At 39.0% G+C, this 19,893-nt stretch overlaps 1 protein-coding gene across 3 annotated transcripts in view; it reads left to right on the top strand.

Moving 5' to 3' along the window:
• The window catches only part of DOCK9 (dedicator of cytokinesis 9), a 175,143-nt gene that overhangs the window by 37,650 nt on the left and 117,600 nt on the right, over positions 1-19,893 (top strand). For all 3 annotated transcript variants that reach the window (XM_023513093.1, XM_023513092.1, XM_023513091.1), the window contains exons 3-9: positions 1,838-1,927; positions 7,412-7,494; positions 9,984-10,053; positions 11,682-11,777; positions 12,754-12,888; positions 17,962-18,136; positions 19,169-19,236. In XM_023513093.1, coding sequence (XP_023368861.1) covers positions 1,838-1,927; positions 7,412-7,494; positions 9,984-10,053; positions 11,682-11,777; positions 12,754-12,888; positions 17,962-18,136; positions 19,169-19,236 — 717 coding nt within the window. The remainder of the gene's footprint in view (positions 1-1,837; positions 1,928-7,411; positions 7,495-9,983; positions 10,054-11,681; positions 11,778-12,753; positions 12,889-17,961; positions 18,137-19,168; positions 19,237-19,893) is intronic.

Here is a 19,893-nt window from a genome sequence, read left to right as displayed (position 1 = left end):
TAGAACTTTTTATATGGCAGTTGGCTTCCAAGAAGGAGGAATTGGAAGCAGCCAGTTTTCCTAAAGGCTAGGTTGGGAACTGATGAACCACCCGCCTTCCACCTCATTTTATTGGTCAAAGCTAGCCCAAATGCAAGGGGAGGAGAAATCGATTCTACCTTTTGGTGTAAGGAATAGTATGCATTTATAAGGAAGGATGGCAGCCACCTTTGGAGATTATCTAAAACAGATCTAAAATTATATAGTTCAAGAAACACATGTCCATGTAACTGGATATATACTAAAGAAACGTCTAATTTAGCTTATTTGGATGAAGTGTCAGGGATAAAAATGGGCTTTGGTCAGAAAACTGCTTTGTCAAAATCTAAGTTAGGAATTGATCAGCAATGATTAATGTGTAAACTTAATTTTGAAATGAGAAACATTATGGTATCTTATCTGTTAAAACTCAGGTATTGCTTTGTAATGATTTAAAGTTGCTTGTTTTTTCAAATGAGAACAAAAGATATTTTGATACACGAGAATCAAAAGATCCATGTCTTATTTTTCTCACTTCAGAGGGCTATTTGGAAAAGTGTCATATAAATAAGCTATTTCATGAATATTTTAAAAGTTATTATAATTAATTTCAAAAAGACCCAGATAAGTCAAGATCAGGACATAGTAAATGGGCACATAGAATGTATGTTTTTTTAAGTATATAGAATTTCATTAAAATTTTTATTAAAAATCTCTATTGATAAATACCTGATTCATAATAATTTTGATAGTCAACTATAATCAGTTTATTGGCTTTGTAGCTTTTTGAATATATGGTGCTTTTCTTCCTTGATGGGGTCACCTATCTGTAGCATTTCATGAGAGCAGGTGTGTATTAAAGTGTTTTCATGTGTTTTACTCATGAAAAAATCTAGCCCTAGGGTCTTGAAAGCCCTTCCAGAGGCTGAGTGAATGCGTAATTCATCTTCCAAGAACGTTGGTGAACAGAGTTCCTTCCTTCCCTACCTTTAGAATAAGGGACCTTTTTTTAAAAATAGGCTTTAAGATTACTTTCAAAGATGGATATAATGGAAGAAAATAACAAATTCAGGTGAAGCGGACACAAGAGAGAGAAAATTAGGCCAGGAAATAAAATTAAGTTATGCACAAAATACATGTCCTATAGTTCTCCCCCTGGCCTGGAGGGAAGGGGAATCACAGATTTGACTCAAGGCTGCCTCCAACCAGAAGTGCAAGAAAAAGTACTGGGACCAGTGCTGTGAGATCCCCACTTAGTAATTAGCCACAGAGAGCAACAGGTACTGTTAGCAAAATGTTTTCATGTGTGCTACTTTATGATTGTGATCCATCATCCAAGGATGATGGTCTGTGGGAGAAAAAAAAACCTAGACCATTGTTTTCTGAAACCTGAAGTCTATATATTGAGGTAGGTGTGCTACTGCCTAAGTCATTTTATTTCAAATAAGCATTTAAGCTTGATGAAACAGCTGTTGTGTTCACAGGCAGGAAGGTAGCATTTGAGGTTCATAGGTTCATTTAACAATTACTGAGTGAGGACCTTTTGTGTATCTTGTTATTCCTGCTATAGTGGGGTTGTGGGGCTGTGAAAGGGGCCACCCCTTGCCTCAGAAAGATCATTGGGCCCCTGATCCAGAAAGAAGGGGGAGCAGTTATTCAGCTTGGCTTTGGGACTTTAGGGTGCCAGGTGGAATCTGTTGTGTGTCATCAGCTGGAAGGAATTGGAGGGGCTGTGTGGCTTAGGGGTCCTGCTGCTGGGTGTGCAGGTGACTGCTTTCTTCATGCTTTTCTGAAGTCTTCCTCATGCTTTTCTTCCCAGACCGCCATCCTGAGACGTCAGGGCCGGTACATATGCTCAACAGTTCCTGGGAAGGCAGAAGAGGAAGCACAGAGCTTATTTGTTACAGAGGTAAGTAAGACTTTCTCCTGCATTAGTTTATAATTTAAAGTCATTTTCCTCTAACTCCCTCTTTTTCTTAAATTTCAGAAATTCCAAGAAAGTGTCAAAGAAGTAACTGTATTTTTAATGATAGAAGTTAAATAGGAGAATAACATGAAGTTTCTGGAGTCTGAAACTTGGACAGAAATGTCCACAGGAGTCATTTCTGACTATAGAAAATGAATTCTACAAAGTATAATCTCCTTGGCTTAAAATAAACTGTAACTTGTAAATGAATTTGCTGGAAATCTCTGTAGGAGGCTTTGTTACTGATACTGTTTTTAAGGGTGACTCAGCACACACAGTTAATGCATTCATTTACTTCATTTATATGTTTCTATTTGTAAGTTATTTTTAAGACTGTTTTAATACTTACGAACTACGAGGCGATTATAGTCTATCCCTGATGGAAATATAGAAAAAAAAAATATATATATATATACACATACACATACTATTATATAGATCCCTAACCAATATACATTCATTGTCATTACTTTTGTTTGAACACACAAATAGCATCTCGTTAGGGAGAAAAGAGAAATTTTGCAGTTTAGGTTACTTGCTTTTTGTTGTTGTTGGGTATTTATTTCTTCCTCCCAGTATTTTTAGGTAGGATGAGCTAATTTGGTGTTTTCATTCTGTTTTTTGATGTGTTCCTTCATTTAAAAATAACAGGTTTTTATCCTCATTTTTCTAGTTGATATTTAGATATTAAATATGTCCATTAGTAAAATTGCCCACTACAAGGAAGCTGTGAAGGCCAACTAAATACCAATATTTAGTTTTGTTGAAATTTTTGAAAAATTAAATATATATTTAAAATTTCTAAAATATGTTTTCTCATCTTTCTGAAAAGGTAACCACTTGTCTTATCTCCTTTGTAAAATACTAGTAAATACAGTAGAAACTCTGTAACAAACTGGTCAGCATACAGAGGTGGCAAGCATAAGGAACTAGGCCAACTATACTGATACATACATGTGGTACATGTCCTATCTATGAAAATTAGGTTAATTTCAATTAATGACACAGTGAGGGGTGGGGGAAGGGGAGAGCAGACAGAGGGAAGAAGGTGGGGTCTTGGTATATGATACACCTTTTGGGGGCAAGGCACAATTGTTAGAGGGACTTTATCTAACAAATGCAATCAGTATAATCTGGTTTCTTGTACCCCCAATGAATCCCCAACAATAAAAAGAAAATTAGATCAATTTAAGTAGGCGGTCAGTGTAGGGAGGAAGTCAACTTTGGAGGCTCTACTATACTATACTAGTAAAGTAATTCCAAAAATGCTACAGCCAGGTATGTTTATATAAGTGGTGGTCATAAGTGTATTAAAGCAAGAGGTGGCAAACTATATATGACCTGTAGGCAGAAATCTGGCCTGCAGCCTATTTGTAAATAAAGTTTTATTGGAATGCAGGCATGTCCACTTGTTTATATACAGGGTGGACATAAAGTTTTTGTGAAATTTACTGTGTTAAACTATTTTAAATTGCACTCAAACTTTATGTCCACTCTGTATTTCCTATGGCTACTATCACTAAACAATTGGCCTTCAAGACTGAACATGTCTAGCTGGGCGTTGTGGCAGGCGCCTATAGTCCCAGCTACTTGGGAGGCTGAGGCAAGAGAATCACTTTGCCCAGGAATTTGAGGTTGCTGTGAGCTGTGATGCCACAGGACTCTACTGAGGGAGATATATATCTCAAAAAAAAAAAAAAAAAAAAAAACCTCAACCCAGAAATGGATTGGCAAGCTGTGGTATATGTATACCATGGAATACTATTCTTAGTGAAGCATCACAGGAATGGAGAAACATGAATCCTATGAGGACAGTTAATGACACAGTGGGGGTTGGGGAAGGGGAGAACAGACAGAGAGAGAAGGAGGGAGGGGGTGAGGGAAAAGAAAATAGTGACTAATTCTCACATAAATTGAATTTAATTTTGACCAAAGTACATTATTTGAACAATTATTTTTAATTCAACTAGTTAATACGTTGTTTAGGATAGTGCATCCTCATTTATAAGTGAAATATGTTTGTAATTTCCCTTTATAATAATATATTTTTTCCAATTTTAATATCAGGTATATCCAGAGAAAGTAGAATGATTTTGAAGTATTCCTTCTTTTTCTGTTGTCTAGAAGATTTGGCATGATCTGTTCTTTTTTTTTTGAAATTATCTTCTATTTTTATTTATAAATATTAGTTGTCTATTTTTTGAGACTTTGGAGGGAAAAAAAGTTAACTAATGACTCCATACTAAACCTCAAGAGTCAAAGCATTCTATGATAGACATACTTTAATATGACAATGTGAATGTTACTCTTTTTGCATTATTATTATTACTCAATATTTCATTGCAGCAATCATCTGATTTCTTTTCTGAATGTATTTATCTTTGTTTGTTCTTTACGAGGTTTTTGTTTCTAGTCCTCATCTTAAACATTGTTATTGTTATTAAATTTTAAGCCTTTTTAATTTTGTGAAGGCAGAAAGTGGAAACCTAATAAACACATATATGTGTTAAAAAAAAAAAAGAAAAGAAAATATTTGCTATCTGGCCTTTTGCACCAAAAGTTTATTGATCATTGGTTTAAAGCATGTGGCAAAATTATTAATTACTAATTTGGATCCCCTAATTAAGAAAATATGGCTTTTGAGGGATTTTTCTTGATTAGGTTTTTTAATCACTGCAGATTGAACAATAACTCTTCTCCTGCTGCTGGAGCCAACATAACTAAGTGCTTTGGGACCCCTCCACATGGGTGGAGTGAACATCGCTTCCTCCCCATCCTCTGATCCAAGAGAATGACCTAATGGGTTTAAAAAAACAACTTCAAAAACCTTCCAGTGTAATTTCAAAATATTAACTGAATTTCATAAGCTTGAAAGGTTAATCACATGATCAGTCATATTTCTGTCTTTCTGGAAGTGCTGTTCTCTGAATATGGATTTCTGGTGGAACCGCATTATCACCCAGACTTACATCCTCAGAGGTTTGCTTACCTTATTCCATGCTTCTGCCTTGGAGGTTAGCCACACGTGCTAAGTTGACAGGCAGCAGTGGCTTGCTAAGTAAATTAATCTCTAGATACTTAACTTGGTTGGTTATGGTTTTTAGAGATTTGATTCCTTATCCTTTTAAATATTTAAACATTACCATCATCTTTCTTATGCATTTGTCTAAGATTATTATAAAATCTGGGTGCTTGTGTTCTATTTATAAAATGCATTTATGATATATACAAGTTTACACTTATTTATTTAGTTTTTAATTGGATAGGTATATTTTATACTTCAGAATGGCCTTAATGTTCCACAAGAGACTTGGTACAACTTTTTTTTTTTTTTTGAGACGGAGCCTCAAGCTGTCCCCCTGGGTAGAGTGCCATGGCATCACGCTCACAGCAACCTCCAACTCCTGGGCTCAAGCAAGTCTCCTGCCTCAGCCTCCCAAGTAGCTGGGACCACAGGTGCCCACCACAACACCTGGCCATTTTTTGGTTGCAGCCATCATTGTTGTTTGGCGGGCCCAGGCTGGGGATTTGAACCCGCCACCTTAGGTGTATGTGGCTGGCGCCTTAGCCGCTTGAGCCACAGGCGCTGAGCCACAACTTTAATTGCAGTGCAGTGGAAAACCACCATGCCTATATGAAGAGCCTAGAAGGGCATCCACTAGACTGTGTCATGCGTATTTCAGGCTTGACTTTACTGTGTTGGTGACCTAGGGGCGCAAGTGGGATACTGAAACTTTGGATAATTCTGAAATCCTATTGTTTATGGAATGCAATTTGGAATACGAATGTCTGATGTTCTAAATGTGAAAATGTTTTGAGAAATTTAAAGTATTTTCAAGAATAGAATTGCATTTCAAAATATTTGTAACAGCATAGTAAAAAAAATTGAAAGATTGATTCGTTAGCTTCCACATCTGAATCTGCTCTAAACTCCACTATTTATCCCACTTCTGAGAATGACCAGGCAAAAAACTTAGACTGCCTTTCCTTCACACCCTTGCTGGTGAGGAATCCTTATCACAGAGCCTGGCACAAAATAAGCACTCACTGTTGTTGCTGTTAGTGTTTTCATAAGTTTGAGGATAAAGAGGAGTTTGCTCCAGAAGCCCTTCAGGCATAGGCTGTGATGTAGACAAAAGGATGACAGTACAAACTATGAAGTGAAATAAGAGAATAGAGACTTTGCTCATGATATTAATTGCAGCCAGAATCAAATAAACTAGATAAGGCATAAATATATATATTTATCTACCTGTGTTTTCATTTTTTTTCCATACTGAAATCTACATATGCACAGTCAAGAATCGACTCATTTGAACTATGCTGATAACTAAAACTCTTCACCTGTTGGTTTTGACTCATTCATATTTGAAGATCTGGCAGATGTGGCATTATAATCTTAAGGATCTACACACTACTGGCTGGATTCTCATGGGTCTATAAGCATAAACTTGTGTATGATGAATACATTTATGAATGGAACATCTGAGTGTCCAGACTTTAATACCTTAGGCAAAATAGGGAAGGAAGATGATTATAATGTTTAAATATTTAAAAGTAAAAGAAATCACAGTGGATAGATGGGTAGCTCTCTCATGGTTAGATAAATGAGAGACACCATGCTGGCACATCTACTACACTATCAGGTAGTGAGGTAGTTTAAATGCTGTCTGTGAAGGTTAATGTCACTGATAGAGTCTTTGACAGTGTAGTGCTGCAAACATTATGTACAAGTATTCTCTACACACCCAGAGATGAATCTTTCCTCCTAATGACCTTATTCTGTTCCTTATGAATAGAAAGAAAAACTGAGGGCAAATTTATTATACTAACTGAGGGAGTTCTAATTTTAGTGTCTGAAAATGTCTTTAGGTTCATACTTTCTAATCACGTTCATGTCCTAGTTTAAGAACCAAGTGCTTAGGTTGAAACAATATATAAATGTAACAAGGTTGGGTGAAATTTGTCTCCATGATTTGGGATGATGACTTAAAGTGATACTGCTCCCAAGGATAATGTTTCAGGGGTTCAAAGTCTTAAGCAGGGATCCTCAAACTTTTTAAACAAGGGGCCAGTTCACTGTCCCTCAGACCATTGGAGGGCCAGACTGCGGGCCCCAGGACGAATCGGCTGCTAAGCAGGACAGGCAGCAGTGGCAAAAACACCCAGCGGGCTGGATAAACGTCCTAGGCAGGCCGCATGTGGCCCATAGGCCAAGTTTGAGGATGCCTGGTCTTAAGCCTAATAGGAGTAGAGGGGTGGGTGGGAGCGGAATTTCAGGCATTAGATGGGAAAGTGTTTTGTTTGTTTGTTTGTTTTAAGTTCGTATGGGTGTGCCTTCCCAGACCTTCCCAGATATTTTCTAAAAGGCATCACGTATTCTTCTGTTTTTTTAAAGTTTTTAAATCCCTCTTCTCTTCCCCATAGTGCATCAAAACCTACAACTCTGACTGGCATCTTGTGAACTATAAATATGAAGATTACTCAGGAGAGTTTCGACAGCTTCCAAAGTAAGTAACTGTAAGACCACACAAGATGGAGTTATGCACATAAGGAAGAGTCTTTGTACTTGAAGTGCTCAGAGAGGAATGTAACTTCATATGCAGTCCGAGTAATTGGAGAAGATGTTTCTAGATGGTTTGTGTGTATATGGTGTGGCTGTTGTTTACAGGGTCTTTACTGTGGGACTCAAATTTAGTATTCTGGCATTGGTGGTGGTAATAAACACTTGGATGGTTTGATTATGGCCAGTGATTCTTTTTAGGCTACCACCAATAAAACATAAATAGATGAATATTTTTTCACTGAGAAGTATGAAACAAAGAACACCTAAGTAGACTGAAATATGCTTCAGTAAATTGGGTACATTTAAGTTAAAAAATAGTAAGTCAAGAAATAAGTATTTTCCAAGTTAAATTTCTTTATCTCCTTTGAAATATTAATTCATTGTAGTATATCCCCAAACTAAATGTGTTTAGGCTGATTTGTGGTAGTTAGAGTGAATCAGGGGTTTGTAGGGCCTGTAATAAAATAGTACATCCTGTAATGGTGCAGGTGGTATCTTAGTCCATTTTGTGTTGCTTTTACAGAATACCTGAGACTGAGTAGCTTATAAAGAAAAGAGGATTAGTTAGCTCATAGTTCAGGATGCTATAAAAGAAGCATCTAGCTGGCATCTGCTCAGCTTCTGAGGAGGGCTTTTGTGCTGAGTCAAAACATGGTGGAGAAGGTCAAAAGAGAAATGGGCATGGAGGAGGAGGGACCTTGCCTTATAACAACTCACTCTTAGGAGCTAATCCATTCCCAGGAGAACAAGTACTGTCATGAGAGCAAGAACTCATTCACTACTGTGAATAGAGCACCAGGCCTTCGGGAAGAATCTGAGACCCAGACATCTCCACTAGCCTCAGCACCACCACATTAGGATCAAATTCAATGAGTTTTGGTTGGGATAAATAAATTGTATCCAAGCCATTGCAGCTGGCAAATTGAAGTCTAGTTGGTTATGAAATTTGTATTGTGTTTTAAAAGTAACTATCACCAATGAAAATATTGCTTGAGACCTCATTAATATATTTTTCTTGGTGTTGCATCTGTGAGTTTGAGCCTTTGTACTGTTCTCAGGGGACCTAGCTTATTTGTTTTTCCTCTTTGTGTGGCTCTGCCACTCCTTAGGAGTGTTCAGCCAACTCCCCAATTGCTGCATTTTAAACCTCAGCCGAGAACACTCCCTCCTAGAATTATCTTCTCCATATGGGTATGCTCCTTAGTTCTGTATTTACCCAGTCCTCATTTGGGGATTTTGAAATTCTTCCTGTGTCATTGACTGAACCCATATTTATTGATCATCTTGTTCATATTCTCGTGGTCGAAAGCTAACAGACAGTGAGGGTTATTGTGTACTTACTAGATAGTAGACTGCTGGTAGGTTTCACTTTGTGGCATTTATAAGAAATTCCAAATGTGTGATGAGAAAGGGAGAGAGAATTGTTAACAGATGGGAAGGACATAGATTCTGTGTTCTGCCTAGGTCAGCTCTGCCCTCTGTAAGCCTCAGTGTCCTTATCTGTTAAATCTGTGGTCCCCAGCACCCTCCCCCCAGCCCACACAGCAGGAGGTGAGTAAGCAAAGCTTCCCCTGTATTTACAGCTGCTTCCCATCGCTAGCATCACTGCCTGAGCTCTGCCTCCTGGCAGCATTGGCAGGAGCACTAGGTTCCCATAGGAGTGCAAACCCTGCGGTAAACTCAGGGTGCAAGCTCCTTGTGAGAATCTAGTGCCTGATGATCTGAGGTGGAGCCAAGGTGATGATGCTAGCATTGGGGATTGGCTACAAATACAGGTTATTATTAGCAGAGCAGTTTGACTGCATGGAGACCATAACAAATCTGTTACTTGCAAATTCAGATCAACCCTCCCGACCACTACTACTAATCCTGTCCATGAAAAATTGTCTTTTATGAAACTAGTCCCTAGTGCCAAAAAGGTTGGGGACCACTTGGGATAAATGGCCTTAACAGCAGTCTCCACCATCTAAAGGATTAAATGAGAAAACACATGTAAAGTACATAGCACAGGGCCTGGCACATTATAAGAATTTAATAAAGTTGGCTGCTGTTGTTACTGGTGCCTTGTTTTTGTTGTGGTTAAAACCATCATTGTCAATCACTTTTAATGCAGTGACTTCAGATTCTTTTTTGTCTCATAAACAGAGACTTCTATCAAGTCTTTATTTATTAATAACTAATCCACTTCCTTATTTTTAATATATCTACTAACTCCCAACAAGCTATGCTGTCTCTTCCACATAGCTTTTTGGAGCTTTCTAACTCAGGTTTCTTGGCTTACCCACTTTGGGCAGCAAGGGCGTAGATTATTTTATTCTTTATCTGAGTGGGCCAGCTTTAGGTTTAGTCTGGATCTTCTGATGGAGGAAGAAATGCAGAGCTTCTGCACTGACTAGGCAGTTATAAAACAAGTTTTTTTCCTTGTTTTTAAAGCAAAGTGCCCAAGTTGGATAAACTTCCAGTTCATGTCTATGAAGTTGACGAGGAGGCTGACAAAGATGAGGTGGGTTCCTGCTTGCCATTGCATCTCTTCTCACTTTAGACCTAAACATTGTTTGTTACAGACTTAGAAGATGAGTTAGAAAATTACTAATATTTACCCAGATATTTGTATTATGTGATTGATTGAAATAAAGTCTCTGTTCCAACTTGACTGCTTATTAGCATTTCATGTTCTTATGGCTGTGTTTATTTGTTCTGGGATCATTTTTAAAGACTTGGATCAGATTTGGCTACATTGTTAAAAGATATCAAGATTACTTAGACCTCAAATTTAGGTTCTTATTCAACAGGATATCTTAAAACAAACTGCCAGCTAGTAGATTTTAAATGGCTGTTTCTTCAGTGATTGCTTTTAATGAAATCTGGTTTTATCAAGCCCCCTCTTTCTACTCCTAGAGAAAAGATTATGCCTAGAGGAGCATATAAAGAGAGTAGGGTGTTCAGGTGAGTTTGTCAGGTGAACAAGGGAAGCATAATAAAAAGGCCGTGCTCCTGTCTCTCTGTATTTTTCTTTCTTCCCACTGGATGTTGGATGCCCCATTGAGAGTTTAGGTTTTTCCATTTTTCCCCCCAAATTTTCAGTTGAGCCATAACACCAGCTACTTGCTAATTTTAACAATGTCCACAAAGCAAATTGTTTTAGAAACCACTTTTAAAATAATTCTGAGAAAAGCAGATGGTCATTCAAAATAAACAATGTCTTGAGAACTTGGTGCCAATTTGGATTAATAGTGACAAGAGGATGAATTGAAATAATGCACAGAATGGCATATAGTACATTATAAACTCATAGACAGGGAAATTATTTCAATAACTGTTAATGACAACAACAATAAAACTACTAAAATTAATATTGAGATGGTCCAAAAACAAAGCATAGGATGGGTCTTTTTGCAGTTGCATATTTGATTATAGAAAATTTGCAGCATTGTTTGTGCATCTGTTTTATCTGTTTATTGTATGTATGTGCAAATATATGCCTAACATTTTTAGTAGTAATTGCAGCTCCATGACCACATCCTTAGACCCAGATCTCGTTTTGTGGGGTTTGAACTTATGTTTCTTTGCTTCTCTAACTTTTCTCTTCATTTTTCTAACTCCCTGCTTCCCCTCCATTCCTGCTCACATTCTTACCTCTCTTTCTCCTGTTCCTTTGCCCCATCATTTTATCTCTCCTTTCTGTATTGCCTCACATTTCCTCTCTTTCTTTATTCACCTTTCCCTGAACTGAACCTCTGGGAAGTTTTCCAGGAATTTTCTTTTGTCCTCCAACTATAGGGGAGTGTAATTTGAAAACATTTTTGTGAAACCAGGCAAGACCGTCCAACTTGAGTGGTCAAGAGTGGTATGTACTTTCTGTGGTTCATTAAACACTTAAAGCTTTGGACTGGAGTGTTGTTTGCCTTTAATGGAGTAAGGTTTTCAGGAATTTAGGCTGGTCTTGCTCTTTTACTGCAAAGTGGACCCCAGTGTGACTTGTAAAGCATTAGTGTCAGTGGTTTCTCTAGGAAAGGGGCAGCAGACAGTTTGGTAGAAAGGGAGTGATTTTCTCACTGATCAAACTCCCAGCAAGTCCCCTAGGCGGTAAGAGCAGATTTAATGTGGTGTTTTATTTTCCTTTTCTGCCAGGATGCCGCCTCCCTTGGATCTCAGAAGGGTGGGATCACCAAGCACGGGTGGCTGTACAAAGGCAACATGAACACTGCCATCAGCGTGACCATGAGGGTGAGGAGGCCTGGGCCGTGCTTTCCCTTCCTCTGAAAGCCTTTCTGCAATAGGTCTTGAAAACAATGCCCAACATGAATGGGTGTGCTGTTGTGCCTGACAAAAGGGACATTATCTGGTTACTAGGATACTTCTCTGATGGTAGCACCCCCATTGGTACAGCCCTGTCCACCCCCTTCCCCTCAGCAACCTCTGACCACCAGCAGGGAGAGGCTGTCGCTGGGCTGGTGTGTAGGTGCATCACTGACACGGGCCCTTCTCAGTCTGAACTGAAAAATGCTCCTTAGTACCTTACAGAACAGCATGGAGGGGCTATTTGTCTTGCTAAACCAAGCACTTTTATGGAGGTGTACTGTGGCCAAGTCAAGTAAAGCAAAAACTGAGGACTAAAAAGGAAAATTGTTAAATTGGAAGAGAGTTGCAAAGAGAAAGGCAAAACCAGTCTGAGAAGCTATTCAGGAGAGAGGTAGGACCAGAGAAAGATCAGGATTAATAATAAAGGGAAAAGAAACAATGGAAGGGAGGAAGGATGAACAGGAAGATGAAAATTAAATCAGGGGAAATGTGACTATCATAATCCCAAGGATGGAAAATCATTCAGCGTCATAAGGCAGAAAATAGTTCCTATTCTGTGTGAGCAAGACACCCCAGGGAGTTTAGACAAAGTTTCCATCCTTCTGTGCTGCATTCCAAATTGGATGTCCCTGCATTGCTTTTGGGTGGTTACCTAAACTCCAGTTCTATGGGTGAGAAAAATGACCTCTGGATGTTATTGCAGCCGCTTCCTCAGTCTGAAATGCAGAGGGACTGTTAGATGTGATGGGGAGCTGAAACCCGTCCCTCAGCTAGAGCAGGGTTTGTTTGGGGAGAACAAGAATGGTTGTTATGTATGCGTGTAGTCATAAGTGGGTTACTGATAAGGGATTGCGACTCTTTTCATTTTGAAAGTATAGCTGTGTATATGTTTTTTTCCCAGTCGTTTAAGAGACGATTTTTCCACCTGATTCAACTTGGTGATGGATCCTATAATTTGAATTTTTATAAAGACGAAAAGATCTCTAAAGAACCAAAAGGATCGATATTTCTGGATTCCTGTATGGGTGTGGTTCAGGTAAATATAAAGAGAGTTTCTATCATGAAGTTTTCTTATCTGTTTAACTATTTATAAATTAACAGATTTAAGCAAACACTTCTAAAAATGGCAATACTCGTGATGGGAATAAAATACCTAACTTTAAGGAAAGGCTTGTTTTTCATCATAGTAGAAGACACCAGGGATGACATAGAGGCAGGTTATATTGTGGCAGGGACTCTGGCACACATGTCCTTGTGTTTAAAACCTGGCTTGGTCACTTTTTATCTGTGTGACCTTGGACAGGCTCCTTACCTGAAGTTTCTGCATCTGCAAAATTTGAATACTGATCATTTCTTTAATAGAATAAATGAGTGGATTGGATGAGTTAACATGTGGAAGTGTTGAGAACAGTTCTGGCATCTCAGTGGGGACTGTTATCACTACATAGTACCAGTGTCAGCTAGAGTATTGGTAAAGAGGTGGGTTTTGAAGCAACTTGAGTTGGAATCCCTGCTGTACCACTTACCAGCTCTGTAGCCTTGGAGATGTTATTAACCTCTTTGTGCCTCCGTTTCCTCATTTGTTAAGTAGAAATAATGATAGTACCAAATATGGTTACTAAGAAGATTAATTAATTAATACCAGGAAAGACCTTTGAATAGAGCCAGCAAAGGGCAATGTTGGGTCAATATGAGATATTTTGTTTCCAGAGAACTGTTGTACTTGTAGAGTTACTCTTAAAATTTAACTTACAGAGTTACTCTTAAAATTTATCTTTAATTATATGTAACAAATGAACATATTTTTAAAAGTCCAACAGTACAGAAAAGGCAAAAAGTAAGTTGCCAGTTTCCCCAGCCATCACCTGTCTGTTTCTCCATCTGTCTGTTCATCTGTCCATCCTTTCACCCACTCCCTGGCCATTTCCCAGGAAGAATAAAGCTGTGGCTTATGGGGATGCATAAATCATAGGACAGTATAAATTTAAAGTAGAATGAAAGATGAACAAGGGTTTGGGATGGGGGTTAGATAAAGTAGAATTAAGAAAAAAAAAGCACAGGTTTTGAAGACCTGATGCCTCCTGTGGGTAGACCACTGACCTGGACACAGTTCACACTGCACATAAGGTACAGAGAATCCAATTAGTCAGAAGCTGCCCTGGTAACCTCAGAATGAGGAGCATTCAGACATTGCTCTCAGAGGGCCTTAGACAGAGAGCTCTTATTAAGGAACAGTCTCCCTAAACAACTCCTCACAAAGATGCAGTCACTTTATCAAGGAATTCTCAGCATGACTCCATGGTGGCTGATCACATCAGCCTGAAGCTTGTCTATAAGGAGGCTATTTCATGGGGCCAGTGTGACTAAAGTCAGGGGCACAGCTTTCTGGAGTGACCATGGGCATACTAGTTAATGTATTTGTGTGTTTACTATGGAGCACATACATCTGATTGAAATAGTCCAGTGGTACAGAGGGGTCATGCGAAAAATGCCTCATCCCTGCATTTGCCCTATGTGGGCACTCCTCGTGCCCTAAAACAATTATTTCCAGCTTTTTTTACTATTCCTTCTGGAGTTTGCTTTTCTATTTCTGGGTCACGAGTATTCACAGCTGCTTCTTCATTCATCTGTTTTGGATACTGGATGACTTCCTATGCCGATACTTGGGGTTTTAGCTCCTGGCACCCTCCCTCCTGCTCTGATCTGGAATCATGACTTTCTTTGCCCCACACAGCTGCCGTCCTCGGGGTTCCCGCCACCTCCCCTTGTTGGATTCCCTACTGTCTTCCTCATTTTCTACTCTCTTATTTTAGAGGAGCACATCCTCTAGTAACTTCCTGAGAAATTATGTGTGCAATATTAATTTTTTGAGAGTCAGGGTATCTGTGGATATCTTTATTTTTGCATTCACTCTTGACTCATCTTTTGGCCAGTTAGAAAATCCAAAGTGAAATCATTTTGCCTTGGCATTCTGGAGGCATTCCATGACCTTCTAGGTGCTAGTGTTATTTGGAGGAGTCTGATGTTATTTTTAGTCCCTCCTTCTTTGTGATCATCTCTTTATCTCTGGTGTTCTGAAATTCAGGTTGTTATGTCTTGATTTTAATTTGTTGGTAAACTTTTCATGTTAAGGCGTGACATATGAAAAAGAAATGTATGCATTTTGGATGGGTGACTCAGGGAGTGCCTGCTGAGTTTGGTTCTCTTTTATCTTTATCTCATTCTGGAGACTGTCCTATACACTCTGGTCCCCTTGGTCTTCCCCAGCTCTAGTCAGTCTGTTACTTTAGCAAGATGGCAGGACTCTGTTTGGGTTCCCCTTTCTTTTCTTTCTTTTTGTTTTTTTTTTTCCTGAGACAGAGTTTTACTTTGTCACCCTTGGTAGAGTGCTGTAGCATCACAGCTCACAGCAACCTCCAGCTCTTGGGCTTAGGCGATTCTCTTGCCTCAGCCTCCCGAGTAGCTGGGGCTACAGATGCCCACCACAATGCCCAACTATGGGTTCCCTTTTCTGTGCACAATCCAGATACTGCTTTCAGGCAGAAAGCTGAGTTGTGGGGCTCACTTTGCACATTTCCCTTTTGTCAGGTATCACGAGCCTGCCCTGTGTGTTGTCCTTTTTTTTTTTTTTTTTTTTTTTTCTGTGTGTTGTCCTTTATCTGTTTTGTCTATTTTTCTTAGAATGATGGTGAGAGCGTAAGTCTAGATCCTCTTACTTTGTAGCCAGAGCAGAAGTTAAAGATTTGGAATGAGATGTCTACAGGAGCCAGGCAGGTGGACATGGTGGCAGAAGAGGCCTAGAAGTAGAGCAGTAGGGAATGCTGGGGTCTGTAGCAGACTGGAACCTGGTGCCTGGTGACAGCAGTGGCTGCTGCTCAGCTCAGCTGCTGTTGCCAGGTAGAATTGCTAGCTCAGTGTTGCCACATCTTTTGGTTTTTCAGAAAGCCACAGTAAAGCATTTTATTTCAATCTTGGTATCTTTAATTATTAGTAACTAATTTTAAAAACCACTGTGCAGTACCAAAAATAGCCAAAGATAGAATACATGAAAGTGCATAGAACCCTAGATGAAGACTAATGTACTACATACGATGTTCATTGAAAGTTAAGTTATTTTCAGTGAACAGCTAATCAACGTGTGGATATCTCCCAGATAGTAGTTCAGCCTCAGCTGAAAGTTGCTGCTATGAACAAGTGACTTAAATCAGAGTATGTTACTGACAGTGTGATGTAAGGAGTATGAGGGTGATTTATTAGTGGCAGTGAATTCACTTCTTATGTGGGATTCCCAAGTAAGAGTTTCCTTTCATTTGTATTCTTAAACTGAGGAGGCTTTGAGGTTACTTTTTAGCTGAATTTTCTGGCATAGACTTTATTAAGAAGGTTAAAGCAAAACTGAATATACTTGAAAATCTCATTTTTAAAAGTAGGAAGTATTTTTGTTTTATAAGAGAGTTTTGTTAGTGTTCAGATGTTTGTAAGTACAACAGCCCTGAAGCTATCACTTTTTGTCTCTGATGGTTTTACAGATGAAGATCATGGTGTTTTTCATTTAATAAACTGTATCTAAGTCCTAAAAAGATCAAAATCATTTGTTTTTATCCATGTCATTTGTAAACTGAGCTCTAAAAGCAGTGTTTTAAGTATTTTTTATTAAAAATTATGATTGTATTTGGATGTTGTAAAAAAATTAGTCCATTGGTCTTGCAGACTCAAAGAAATGCCTTCCTAAAAACTTTAAAAGTATTTTAGGACCCTAGAAATTAACTGCTCTTATCTTGCAGGTAAGGAAACTAAGACTCAGAAAGAAGAATAGCTTAGAATAACTTAGGCCTAATGTCTTCTCCTGACCTCAAATTTGTTATTTTCAAGATAGTGAGTTTGTGAGGCACTGGGGAATGGAACAGAGAGAATTCATTTCATTTCTAGCCTTTGGCTCTTTTTTTGATTTTTGCCTTGAAGTTTAAGTGAAATCCAAGGTTTTAATTACTGAGCCCACAGCAGACAGTCTGGTCTGTGCGCTAGAGTTTGTGTGGCTTTGTCAGAAGTGGCACTTGGCTTTGCATTTCTAAGAACTGTGTTGCAGAAAACACAGACTTTTGGGAGGGTTTCCCGGTCCCAGACATCTCCCCTGAGAAGCGCTCTCAGAGACTAGATGCAGGGGCTGTTCAGTTCCCCTTAGGTTGATGGAAGTTCGGGATTTCACATCTCCCAGCCTGTGCTTACAAGGAGTCTTGTGACATGTTCAGAACTGAAACTCTATCTAGTGTGGGCAACCTGGGGAGATTTGCCCCCTCCCGGGACATTTGGCAGTGTCTGGAAACATTTTCGAGGATATGCTACTGGCATCTAGTGGGTTGAGGCCAGGAATGTCACTAAACATCCTACAACACCCAGGACAGCCCCTCACAACAGAAAATTGGCTGCCCAAATGTCAGTGGGACCAAGATTGATCTTGATCATGGTCTAGTGCATGTCCATCCTCTGTTGTTCACTGCACGTGTACTACTGTGCTTGCACTTTGAGCCCTTCACCCTTTCATAGGCATGGAAGCTTGAGGCATGAGGCAAGGCCATAGGCGGGGAGTCCAGGTAGCTTTTGAGACTCATAAGTGATGAGTTTCAGGTAAGTCCGTCAAACATTTTGATAGATAATGGTTTACTTTTAAATATACAATACCACATACTACTTTGCTTTAACGAAATCAGCTAAAGGAATATGAAAATTATATGTGAAATTCCATTCATTCACCAAAGGTTTCTGCCACTTTGTGCCATACATTGTTCTAGAAACTAAGGACGTAGCATTGAACAACAGAAAAGAAAATCTCTGCCCTTGAGAGCTTCCATTGCATTGGATGGGACAGGCAATGAATAAAATGAATATGTAAAGTAGGCAATGAGTGAGATGGAAAAATAAAGCTATGGAGCAAACAAAGCAGGGAGGGTGGATAGTGATTAGTAATGGGTCTATAGGGAGGGGGCTTGCAGTTTTAAATAGCTTGTTCCAAAAGGCCAAGGAGATAGCCCCCATCAGCAAAAAAGAGAAACTATTTTAAGGCAGTTCCAACTTTTAAAAAATGTTTCTCTTTATCCTTTTTCCATTTCAGAATAACAAAGTCAGGCGTTTTGCTTTTGAACTGAAGATGCAGGACAAAAGTAGTTATCTTCTGGCAGCAGATAGTGAAGTGGAAATGGAAGAATGGATCACAACTTTAAATAAGATTCTCCAGCTCAACTTTGAAGCTGCAATGCAAGAAAGGCGAAACGGAGACTCTCATGAAGGTGGGTAGGGTTAGCTTGCCCCAAGTACACACACACTCTGGTGGTGATGAGGTCTTGGTTGTTGCCAGGCAGGTTAGAAATGACAACTGGATTGCACGAGTACATGAGAGGTAGGGCAGATGTGAGCTCTTTACAGATAGCCTGTCAGCAAAGGTTTTGTCACGTTGGAATTTATTTCACTGATTTTTTTTTATGTGGAAATCATGTAATGGAAAAAGCCACAGCTTTGGATGCAGAGAGGAGGACCTGGGTTTGAATGCCATAAATACTGTTTTTTCAACTTGGGCAAACAACTCATGTTTTCTGAGCCACCATTTATTCACTTCTAAAATGGGAATAAAAACTAAACTATCTGGTCAGTTGGGAAGAGTAAAATAAGAAAATGTTATTTCATGTACCTGACATAGAATTCACACTGTATTATAAAATATTGGTAATGGTTGTTATTGTTAATAAGATCCTTTGAAATTTTTAAGACAAAGTTAGTATGAGCAAGAGCCTCAGATTAAATTAGTGAGAAAAGTCTGGGTATATTTTTGGTAATACATGTTATACTTCAAGCCCTCAGGTAGTTCCCCTACCCTGGCTGCCCCCTAGAAGTGCCTGGGAGCATTTTAAAAATACTATTTCCTTGGCTCCACCAAAGATTTTGACTTTTGAAGGGTGTGTCCACATGAGGTGTTACTTATAGCTAATATCAGTCCTTCTTAGTGTCCATGCTGTACCAGCTGTTAAGTATTTTGATGCTCACCACTGGGCTTGGGCATCAGGATTCTTTCAGAGCAACCCCCTCACTTCTACCCCTGGTGTTTCCTGTGTATGTCCAGAATTAAGAACCACTTTGTTTAAGGGCACCTAAGAAAAATGGCCTTCCTCCTCCTGTTCTAAAGAAAATACTTCATGACTGGGTGGTGCCTGTGGCTCAAAAGGGTAGGGCGCTGGCCCTGTATGCTGGAGGTGGAGGGTTCAAACCCAGCCCTGGCCAAAAAAAAAAATACTTCATGACTCAGATAATCTGTTTTGCCATTTTAGATGACGAACAAAGCAAATTGGAAGGTTCTGGTTCTGGTTTAGACAGCTACCTACCTGAACTTGTCAAGGTAACATCATCTTAAATCTTCTGCTCTTCAGTGAATGCTGTTGAAATAGTTCTCATATCTTGAGTTTGTCCAGAATGGAATTTGATAAAAATAAGAGTTACATTGTGATTATCCCTCTCTGTTTTCTGACCTGAATATGAGGTTACATGAAGTGGACACTACCTCCCCAAGTGAGACTTAGCCTGTGTTCCAGAAAGTACCCTACAAAGTAGTCTCCTTTTGTTGTTCTTCAAGTATTTTTCTTCTAATAATATTTAATACTCTATCACAAGTATTAAAGAAATAACCAAAATACCTGTGGATGTGTTCTTACAATAGCATGGTACTTTTCTTCCCCTTGTTCAAGATAATAGATTCACTTCTAAAGAGGATGGATGTGGTTATCTTGCCACTAAACCAAAGAGGCATTGCCTAAATTACAGAAATTGTTCCTGGGTCACTGTCATTGAAAATTAAAAGGCTATACCTGCATTTTATAATTTTGAGAAACTTAAAAGTTCCTGAAAAGCATAAAGAAAAGTGGACAACCACACTGCCACCACCCAGATTCAACATGTTATTACTGGGTTGTCTTTTTTGCTGCCATTTTTTTTTTTTTTGAGACAGAGCCTCCAGCTGTCCCCCTGGGTTGAATGCTGTGGCATCACAGCTCACAGC

The sequence above is a fragment of the Otolemur garnettii genome, unplaced genomic scaffold (assembly GCF_000181295.1).
Source record: "Otolemur garnettii isolate 467f Iridium unplaced genomic scaffold, OtoGar3 scaffold00034, whole genome shotgun sequence".
NCBI lineage: Eukaryota > Metazoa > Chordata > Mammalia > Primates > Galagidae > Otolemur > Otolemur garnettii.
This window is presented reverse-complemented; position numbering and strand designations above follow the sequence as displayed.